The following is a 10,712-nucleotide window of genomic DNA, read 5'->3' as shown; positions in this document are numbered from 1 at the left end:
ACTGCTGCTGCCCCCTCCCCCCACTTTCCGCCCCCATGAGCTGGATAGGGACGAAGGGCCTGATGTGGCCAATGGACCATAAAATGCTGAGGTCTGTTGTATTTTATCTGCTTCATAAAAGGAGGAGCTTAAAACAATACAAATCACTGAGTCTATTTTCCCTTCTCTGTGTTGGCAGATTCTAAAGAATCTTCTTGGTGTTGAATGTGTGCTCTTAAAAGGACTCATCTGTATTTATAAAAATAAAATTATATAAACTGTTGGCCAGTCCAATTAGATCCTTTCATCAATGTACAGTAAATTTCTGGAGTTTGAGTCAGTTCCTTCTGAGGTTCCATATCAGCTTTCCTTTTTTTTTTAACCATCCCAGTTTACTTAAGGGTTCAGATCAGAACCCATAGATAGCAAACTGCAACTCACTGATTATTAACCAATTGTCGTTGTATTTCTCCAGTGACTAGTAATTCACTGGGTAATTCTGATTCAAGTTGTTAGTATTCTGGACCAGGACTGGGTTTCAATGCTCGGCAAGTCTTCTAACCTCAAGGCTGCATTAGACACACATTAATTATAGCCTTAAAGGAAAGTTGATTTGATCCGTTTGTAGGTTGTCAAATGTAAAGATGGATCTAATTTAATTCCTTACATCATATGGACTATAAGCTTAGTTTACCTTGATTGCTGCCAGAATGAATTTCCCTGATTTCCATAAAATCTTGACTATAATGCTTCTTTGTACTTTCAAGGTGGCATAGGTAGTTTGAGCATTTAATTTCCTTTTGCTTTGGAAGACAGATACTTACATGGCTTAACTTGTTCAACTATATGATTATTAACTGATCATTTGTCTCTTCAATTTTTTTTTTTTTTGAAAAAAAAACACATCAAAATGTTTGGGATTTTTTCACAATAAATACACAAATGTTCACATCAAAAGAATGCCATTTTTTTGCTTAAAATTACTCCAAACTTCCCCTTTGAGATTGAGTTAAATGATACTTGAAAATCAACAAACACAGCATATAGTTAACAAAGCAAGTGTATATTTTTTCCTCTTGGAAATAATCTTCTATTGGATTAGGCTGGTCTACAGAACTGATTTTTAAGCTTTCCTATTCAAAGATGCGTTTTGGGTGATAATCTTTGTTAAATATTAAAACTATTTATAATTCATTTCTCAATGAACCGTCTTGCGCTAACATTTAAAAATGTTTTTTCCCCTAAAGTGTACAAATAGGCATGAAAAGAGAATGTATTTCTGTGAGCTTTATTACTTTTTTCAGTAAATTTTAAGCACCCATCTTTAATAACATACCAGAAAATTTGGACAAATTTGTTTAAACATATAAATAAGAATGTATGTAATTAAATACATGAAACAAAAATGTAATTTAAAGAAAAGCGGGGTTTCTCAAAAAAATTGACCATGAAGCAAAAATAATTAATACAAAAACATCCAATGCTATTTCTATTCCTATTTAATTATCGTCTGCCTCGAGATTTATATTGTTGCCAAACTTTGCATAAAGCTGGACTTTAAGATCTGATAATACTCTTTGGATTGATTCCACTTGTGTTTCCAAAGTTCCTATTTCTTCCTGTAAGTTTTTCTGGCAAAGAAAAAAAAATGGAAAAAATGTTAAGTAAAGATTTCAAGGAAACATTTTCCCTTCCAAACATTCATCTATTATATCAAAATCAATAGAGATTCTGTGTCACCTTAAAGAGTAGCGTATTTGTTAACAGCTAAAACAACTTTTTTTCCTTTATTGATTAGACTTCTGATTCAGAAGATCACGAGTTATAGACAGTTTTTAAAAATGTGAATCCATCAGACCACCTTATCTGCATACTTAGAATGTTTCACCCAATTTGAAGTTTTTATATATATTATTTTTACCATGGGTATTTTAATGTTACTCTAGCATGAATGCTTTATCTGGACAACACTATGCATAAATTACTATGCGGTTCAGAAAACAACAATTGAAATGAAATATGGAGCCATTCAAAACTGGAAAAGCAGCGCACCAAAGTTAAATATTGTCATTCTATATATTCAGTGTATGTGCTGGACTTATTATGGGACTGAAAGAAGCAGAAGGTGGTGTTAACATTGCCAGGATATAGAAAACATACAGATATGCTGATGATATTATTTTAGTGGCTGGAAAGAAGAAAGTCTTCATGAATCTTTTCTTGAAGGTGAAAAATGAGAGTGCAAAACCAATCTTATGCTCAATATCAGAGAACATCACATTGATGACAAAGATACACTTTGCCAAGTCATGGTTTTCATAGGTGTGAAAATTGGCAATCAGAAGGATTGAACAAAAACAACAACAAATCAATGTCTTTGAACTGTGATGCTGAGAAATTGTTGAGAGCAAGAAAAAAAGTGATTCATTTATAGATACAATAGAAGAAAGAAGACTACCTGGAAAAACATTTGCCAGATCCCGTCCCCACACTTTTCTTGCTGCAATATCTTAAAAGAGTCACAGAAGTAGCAAAAGGAACAGAACATACCTTTGCCTCCTCCAACATCTCTTCTGTTTCAACTTGGGGGTGACTAATGAAGACATCTCCAATTTGATATGGTATCAATAATGAATCATCGTCAAGCACCAGAATGTCATCACAAGCATCTTGCAGGTTCTGGAGCTGTTTCTGTGTTTAAGAAATCAAGTTATTTTCCCACTGATTTAGCTATCATTGTGATATGGATTGTAATTCAATTTAGGATGATAAGTTCATGTATGTAATGTATATTTATGTTTGCATGTTTGCATGTAATTCTAAATTAGCTGTGACTATCTTAGAAACAGCTTTAGAACAAAATTCAAAAGAGTAGAACCAGCTAGCCCTAGCAGCTATCTCTCAACACTGAAAAAGATAAATTTAAGTGATTAAAATACAGTGATAGGTTTTAATGGCCCATGAACTGTCAATACGATTCTTACAAGGTGAGTTGATTTAAACTGATTTTTAAACACACAGTCTCATGATTCAATTTGGTGACTTGATTGAATTGATTTTAATTTCCACACAGTCATAATCGGTTTGACAAAGTCCTTACTTAGATTTAAAATGCTCTCTTTCACTATATGACTGTATGGTTGGCTTATCTTAAAAAAGTATCCATGTTCAGAGAAATGTAGAATATGGCAGAATACTTAAAGAGTCTCTCTCTTGCAGGGGAAAATAAAGTATGGTTATGTTTAATTTTGTGGGAGAAATGAGTTACTACTCTGAGATAATGAATAACATTTGTACACTATTCAACTTCCAGAAATTCTGAAACCTTTTGTGGCCAATTTGAAACCACATCAAACTTTACCTAACACTATTAGCCAAAAGAAGAAATATATGCCAATAATATTATAACCTGGTAGAAGAAATATTTCTACCGCAAATTTCTTCCCACTCTGCTAAATCAGTGAGAGAAATCTGAGCTTTCACTATTTGTACCATTGCCAGTTCTCCTGAATACCACCGGCACACAAATGAACCAAAGAATAAGGGTTTGGATAGTAGCACACACATTTTTGACAATTAATCTTATGGAAAAAAGTATTGATTTGATTTGATTTGGGAACCGTCTGATTTTGGTTACCTTCTTATCGTCTATTTCTTCTTTAAGTTCTGTAATTCTACTGGTGTTTCTAGCAAACTTGTTGATTTTCTGCTGATCTTCAAAAGTAACATTAACGTCTTCTGCCGCCTATACAAAAAACAAGAGATTCTCAAATATATTGCATGTGAATAATAATCCACTTTTTTCAGTTAAGCTAGGTTACATCATACACACCATTATTTTAGCTTGTCAGAGAATAATCAGGTTATGTTCTAAGACAGGAAGTGATTACATATTCAATACAGATAAGATGTTGACAGAACGAGAGCATAACATTGACAGACAAGGAGTACAGGGAGAGTATAAGGAAAAGCCCTTAGGAAATTTGCATACACAACTGTAACCATAGGAAACACCTGAGATCATAAACAAAACAAGTCATAGTGGCCTGATTCATATATAGCATTAAGCTAGGGCATATTTAGCTGACCAAATCAAAATAGCTAAGTCTGCATATAATGCTAAATACAACAGATGTCTCAGATGACTCTACAATAAAAGGCAAGCAAATCTCACAATGTTGTCATGCTACAGCTGAACTATGCCATTATTTTAAATTGGGGATAGAGGGGATAGACTAATGAATAAATAGGAGAACTGTATGTCCATAAAAATAGAAAATACACAACAAATCAACTGCAATAGAAAAATAGTAATAGTTCCTTACTCTCACAACATATGGACAGACTCAACCATATTTTCAAGGAGAAAACAGTGAGCATTCTAGATCAAACTAAATCCAAAACACTAGGGAATTCCTGTAAGTTTGGCAGACCAACCATCCATCAATAGACACATATAAATAAAGAATATTTACATGTCGGTCAAAAGAGACAACAAAAAAGTAAAGAAGGAAACAAAGACCAGGACATACAGTATCATCGCCAATAGCAGATTCAGATAAGCAGGCATTAACACCAGACAAACAATAAAGCAGAAAACAATACCATAATAAAGGAACTCCCAAGGAGAAAACCATACACACCCCAACACTGGAAGAACAAGCTACTGTATATAAACAAGGAGCAACTCCCCTTTACTATCAATGATAATGTTACCTAGGCAGGGAATGAAATGTCTACAAGAAACCAATCAAACTCAGAAAGAGCACCAAGAATTCCACAGAATATTCTACTACATTCAAATAAAAAGGGCAGTAGAACAGAATAAATATGGAACAATGAATCGGTTTTCTTCCTCAATAATTTTGAGCAAAGAAAAGTAATCCGAAGATTAGCATCAATCTAATGCAGTTAGTTAGACAATGTAATGCGTATTTCTTCAACTTCATGCTCTCTTTTGAACTACAAATATTGATATATATCTATATCTACATATTACACTACCTATATGGTAAAATAAGTTAATGCATTGGTTGTAATTTACTTATTGCTCAGCAGTTTGACTGAAACTGCCCTTGAACACTGATTGAAAAGTTTTATAAAATTATTTAGTTTTACTGAAAAATCAGCTTTTTCCAATAAAACTAAGCAAATAACCAAAACATTAGTGGGGAATACATGAAAACATATTCTCTTTTTATGCTTTTGATTTTAAAGCATAACTTAACCACCCACCTAGGAGAAAGGATTTAGGAGCAACCCAACTCTGAACAAGTCTCTGCCTATTCACCTAATGAGCTTATTCAAATTAGATGAGAAATGAAACCACCCTGGAGGACATATATATTGGGTTCCCCTAATCCAGGGTTCGGCAACCTTAAACACTCAAAGAGCCACAAAGGGAAGCCCCCCCCCCCCCCCTTCAATTCTGGAGCTGACTGGAAGTCCGGTTCCCCCATCACAATTTCCTCCTAGCGTGGTGTCTTTTTTGCTCTGCTGACCGTAAGTCGGTTCCCCCACAATAGTGTCTCCTAATGCAGCATCCTTTTTCCTCTACCTGTCCTAACCAAAAGCCCTATCAATTGTGGAGCTGAGCAGTGACAGGGAGCCGCAGCAGAGGGATGAAAGAGCCACATGCGGTTCCAGAGCTGCAGGTTGCTGACCCCTGCCCTAATCAAACTGCTCAGTCTGAAGAAATTACTTGGATAGAGCCGCAGTGGTGCAGTGGTTAGAGTGCAGTACTGCAGGCTACTTCTGCTGACTGCAGGCTGTCTGCAATTTGGCAGTTCAAATCTCACCAGGCTCAAGGTTGACTCATCCTTCCATCCTTCCGAGGTGGGTAAAATGAGAACCCAGATTACTGGGGGCAACCTGCTGACTCTGTAAACTGCTTCGAGAGGGCTGTAAAGCACTGTGAAGTGGTATATACCGTATTTTTCTGAGTATAAGACGCACCTTTTTCCCTCAAAAAAGAGCCTGAAAATCTGGGTGCATCTTATGCACTGAGTACACCATTTTTTGCCTCCTAAAACCCTGCCCCCTTCACCAATATGGCCATGCAGAGCTGGTAGAAGGCTTTCAGAGAGCTCCTGGGGGCTGGTGAGGGCAGAGATGAGCAAAAAAAGCAGCCTGTTTTTTGCTCAATTTTGCCCCGTCCCCAGGAACACTCTATAAGTTTCCTAATGTCCTTTTTTTTGACAAAAATGGGCCCGTTTTCGCTTTTGGGAGGTTTGCAGAGTGCGAAAACTTTTTTAAAAAAATTGCCTCTTCAAGACCTTGGTGTGTCTTATACTCCGGTGCGTCTTATACTCCGAAAAATACAGTAAGTCTAAGTGCTATTGCTATAAGAAGTGAAACTTTCAAAGCAAAAGAAAATAAGTCCAGTCGCCATGATGTAACTCTCCAACATCTCAGTCTAGATGACTGAGACTCTTTGTAAACATATTTTTAAAGCAAGATTCTATCCTCCTTGCCCCTAAATCACAGCTGAATGTTTAATTGTTTTTATTATTTATAATAAATATAATAAATATATTATTTATAAAATAAAAATAAAAGTGGTGTAGGGTTTCCTGCCTAAGCAGGAGGTTGGACTAGAATACCTTCAAGGTCCATTCCAACTCTGTTATTCTATTCTATTCTAATAAATTATTTTATTATTATTTATTTACTTTGCAATTTTGTTGCAAAGTAAAAGGGCAACTTGTCTCAGGGCAACCAAGTAACTGGGTTTGATCATATATAGAATAGAATAGAATAGAATAGAATAGAATAGAATTTAATTTGTTAGCCGCTCCCTCTCCAAAAGGACTCGGGGCGGCGTACAGTAAAAACCCATACATATATACATATACATACCATTACATATACACATACATACAAACACATACACGTACCCGGAGGAGGTAACACTCGTTAAAAGCATACAATAGTAATAATAGAATTAAAATTAACAATTAAAATACCCTCAGTTAAAATTACAAATACCCTCAGTTAAAATTACAAATTTAAAAAGATTGTCAGGTAATATAAAGGTAATGTTTTGCACAACAAAATTAACTTATTCTTAAAGCCAGTTTAATAAAATACATTCAGCCAACACAGGGACTATTTTGAAGTATTTTAAATCCAAAACAAGAAACCCTAAATAGAAAATGCGCAAAAGAGTAACCCTTTCAAAGCAAGGGGTTAACAAAGGGTAAAATCTCCTAAGCTTAGGCTGTGTTGAAAAAGTGTTGGCCAATGAATTCATCCTCATTAGGATGTTCATATCCTGGAAAGCATTTTCTGGTAGGGACTAATTGACGATTGCTTTATTGTCAGTTATTTTTTTTTCCCCAATAGAAGAGAATATATGTAGTTCATGATTCAACTGCTGAAACCTTGGTGCTCTGTGAGTTTGGTTGTTTGCTTGCAGAAGTTTCATTAGCCAGGCAAGCCAACAACCAAGCTTAGAGAGCCTTAAGGACTGTACAGATTTTACCTTTTAGTTCTGTTTACAGTTACGAGAGTTCCTAGCCCCCCCCCTACCAAATATTAACCAGGTCTGTGGGATGGGAACAGGGGGAGTGCATAGTGACCCAAGCCCTGTCCTATTTATTTTTTTTATCCTACCTTTATTTTATTTTTTATCCATTCAAGGCGATGTACCTATCAGATGCTCTATTTTCCCCCACAAGAATCCTACAACCAATTTCATTGTATACATGATATACAATGACACAAGGCCTGTCCTATTTTTTTTTAATCCTACCTTTATTTTTATCCATTCAAGGTGCTGTACATATCGGATGCTCTATTTCCCCCCACAAGAATCCTACGATATTTGATTGTACACATATGTACAAGGACAATAAAGGCTACTGAAAGGAGTTGGGTTGGACTGAGAAAAACTGACTGGCCCAAAGTCACCCAAATGGCTTTTTATTCCTAAGCCAAAACTAGAACTCAGTCTCCCAGTTTCCACCCCAAGACCTGAACCATTAACCCAATCTGCTGCCTCTCGGTTCTGAGAGTCAAAATAGTGCACCTACGCACCAAAGGGGCAAAGCTTGCACCCAGCGCTGCAATGGGCTCCCCAATAGCATCCAAACAGGTTCACCAATGCTTGACCTCCAAGCATCAGCTGAGTGCTGCTACTTATTAAGGTGCACATGGGGGAGGAATGCCAGTAGCTCACCTAAATCTAGACCCCAAGACCAGACTTTGACATTGGAAGACAGGAGAGCCTGCATGCATTCCCAAATTAATAGGGGGGGGGGCACCAACGAAAAGCCTCTTTTCAGTTGAGCTGGGCTCCTTGACCTACACTAATTTATCTGGCTGGGGGCCAGGAAAGTGCTTTAATCATGCCACTTTTGGGGGTGGCTGGAAACTTTTCCAAGGATTTCCTCGTGGTCTCCACTCCCTGTCCGCGGCGGGCCGTGTTCAGCCAGCAGTCAGAATCACGTGGCGCTTCAGTTGCCCTAAAACTCCCAGCGGCCCCTCAGCCTGAGCTCTACGGCGCCCTCTACAGGCGGCCAAGAGTTTGACGCCGCCGAATGAGGCCCCGCCTTGGCGCCATTTCCCACCTCGCATCCCTCTCCAAACGCTGAGGGCGCCCGACTGGGAGTTACCGGACGCCACGCTTATTTCAGGGCAAAAAAAAAAAAGTGGGGTCCCCCCCCTTCAACGCGCCTCCATTTCGGACAGGTCACGACGCTCACGGCCTCCGCCTGTCCAGGCCTAAGGCCTCCCCGCCGGACGCTCTCCGGCCTCCTCCCGCTCCTCAGCTTCCACTGAGGAAAACGCCGGCGAAAGCATCCCGCGGGGGGGGGGGGAAGCTAAGACAGTAGAACAGCCGCCACTCCGCCCCGAGTTCGCTCTCCTGCCTCCCCAGCCTTCTCACCGCTTTCTTCATGGTGGCCGCCATGTTGTGGACTAAGCCACCTACTCCTTTCTCGACGGGGAGGTTTCCCATTTGGCCGAGGCTCTCCCCCCCCCCTCTCTCTCTCTCCTGTTTTCTCTGCTGCGCCTGTTCGTCCGAGTCGCGGTGAAAGGGAGCGCCTTCGGTGTTCAGTTTGAGGAAAGACGCGGCTTCGGCGTTCCGTTTGAGGGAAGACGCAACTTCCAACGCCCCCTCACCTCGAGGATAGTTGGTATGGTCCAAAAGGGGCTAGAGGAGGAGAGCGGAGAGCAGCGGGAGGTTGGAAAATGTAAGCAGGTTGTGATGTTGGCGAGAACCGGCAGAGGGCGCAACTCCCTTGTTAATGATGGAAAAAGGAAGGAAAGGGGGGGAAAATCTTATTTTGCAAACTAGTAATAAAGGGAAATTCTTTTTCCCATTCAAGTGCACGCAGCACATGAGCACAACCCTGCAGCTGCCTTTATTTACTTACCTACCTATTTGATTTTTAGTTTATTTTTATTACTTTATGAGTAATTCAAGATGGGGGATATATAAGTTCTTCCTCCCCCCCCCCCCCACTACAATAACCTTGTGTGGCGTGTTAGGGTTGAAATAGAGTTCCTTGGAATGATTTAATTTGTTTTACCAATAAAGGAGATTATTTGTAGCTCAGGGCTGAAATGAGGGGCCCTTGATGCTCTCTGAACTTGGTGGTTTCCCTCCAGACGTTTCATTACCCAACTAGGTAACACCATCAGTGTGTTGATGTTGAGTGGGGTTTGCGCTCTTCACTCCTTATTAGCACTGATGATCTTATCTAGTTTGGGCAATGAAAGTCTGCAAGCAAGCAACCAAGCTCAGAGAGTACCAAGGACCTCTTAATTTGATTCTCTCTTTCTCCCTCCCTCCCTCCCCATCTCCCTCCCTTTCTTGTTCTTTAAGACGGCATGAAGAAAAAATATGATCTCCCCTTTTCTCATATTTTAGTTAGAAACTCCCCCCACCCTCGATTTCGCTTATTAAAGGCAAAAGACTCTTTAACACCTAAGTGAAATTTGGCACTTGATAAAAATTGACTTATGAGTTGTGCATAAGAAAAAAAAATCAATGTTCCCTTTTTGAGAACATTAATGAAAAAAATGCTATTTTGCAATATGTCCTTTTCACTGTTCTTTTTCATTTCCCCCCCCCTTAAACTACAGGCTTTAATCAAAGCAATGTGTAAGAATTATTTTTCCATAAGGGAGGAGGCTTTTCCAGTCATTAGGGTACAAAGCCTTTGGGAATGGGTAAAGGTAAAGGTTCCCCTCGCACATAAGTGCTAGTCATTCCCCACTCTAGCGGTGCTCATCTCATTTTCAAAGCCGAAGAGCCAGCGCTGTCCGAAGATGTCTCTGTGGTCATGTGGCCGGCATGATTAAATGCCAAAGGCACACAGAACGCTGTTACCTTCCCACCAAAGTTGGTTCCTATTTTTCTACTTGCATTTTTACATGCTTTCAAACTGCTAGGTTGGCAGAAGCTGGGACAAGTAACGGGAGCTCACTCTGTTACATGGCGCTAGGGATTCGAACCGCTGAACTGCTGAACTTTCTAATCGACAAGCTCAGCGTCTTAGCCCCTGAGCCACCGCATCCCTTGGGAATGGGTAATACGACAATAAAGCAACTCAGCTTCGAGAGTGAAGATTGTTTGCACAGGTTTGTTTCCTGTATCAGAGTGTAATGGAAATAATTTTAAAACTTCCTGGATTTGACACCACTAATTTTGCAAAAGACTGGGGATGCTATTTATTTTACGGGATAGCTCTGTGACTCTTTCTGTCCTTGGCTAACATCTGAATCAT

At 39.2% G+C, this 10,712-nt stretch overlaps 1 protein-coding gene across 3 annotated transcripts; it reads right to left on the bottom strand.

Annotated features, from left to right (window-relative positions):
• Window positions 1-1,251: 1,251 nt before the first annotated feature.
• Window positions 1,252-9,153, bottom strand: PFDN4 (prefoldin subunit 4). 3 transcript variants are annotated; one of them, XM_081947530.1, is made up of 5 exons: window positions 9,086-9,153; window positions 8,867-9,054; window positions 3,617-3,724; window positions 2,530-2,670; window positions 1,252-1,610 (listed from the first exon to the last, which is right to left on the bottom strand). In XM_081947530.1, the coding sequence occupies exons 2-5, from the start codon at window positions 8,936-8,938 to the stop codon at window positions 1,479-1,481; spliced, it is 453 nt and encodes a 150-aa protein (XP_081803656.1). In that variant the 5' UTR covers window positions 8,939-9,054; window positions 9,086-9,153; the 3' UTR covers window positions 1,252-1,478. The 3 variants fall into 3 exon arrangements, with proteins under 3 accessions (XP_081803656.1, XP_081803657.1, XP_081803658.1); XM_081947531.1 differs by lacking the exons at window positions 8,867-9,054; window positions 9,086-9,153 and adding an exon at window positions 8,656-8,847; XM_081947532.1 differs by lacking the exons at window positions 8,867-9,054; window positions 9,086-9,153 and adding an exon at window positions 3,812-3,834.
• Window positions 9,154-10,712: the final 1,559 nt, after the last annotated feature.

Source organism: Natrix helvetica (genome assembly GCF_964273705.1).
Source record: "Natrix helvetica genome assembly, chromosome: 3".
Classification (NCBI taxonomy): Eukaryota; Metazoa; Chordata; class Lepidosauria; order Squamata; family Natricidae; genus Natrix; species Natrix helvetica.
The sequence above is the reverse complement of the archived record's forward strand: the minus strand, read 5'-3'. Positions and strand labels throughout refer to the sequence as shown.

Coding starts and splice junctions, on each gene's coding strand:
- PFDN4 (XM_081947530.1), bottom strand. CDS start 8,938: ATGGGAAACCTCCCCGTCGAGAAAGGAGTAGGTGGCTTAGTCCACAAC. Junction 2,671..3,616: donor AAGAAATAGACGATAAGAAG/GTAACCAAAATC, acceptor TCTTAAACACAG/AAACAGCTCCAGAACCTGCA. Junction 1,611..2,529: donor AGATGTTGGAGGAGGCAAAG/GTATGTTCTGTT, acceptor TTTCTTTGCCAG/AAAAACTTACAGGAAGAAAT.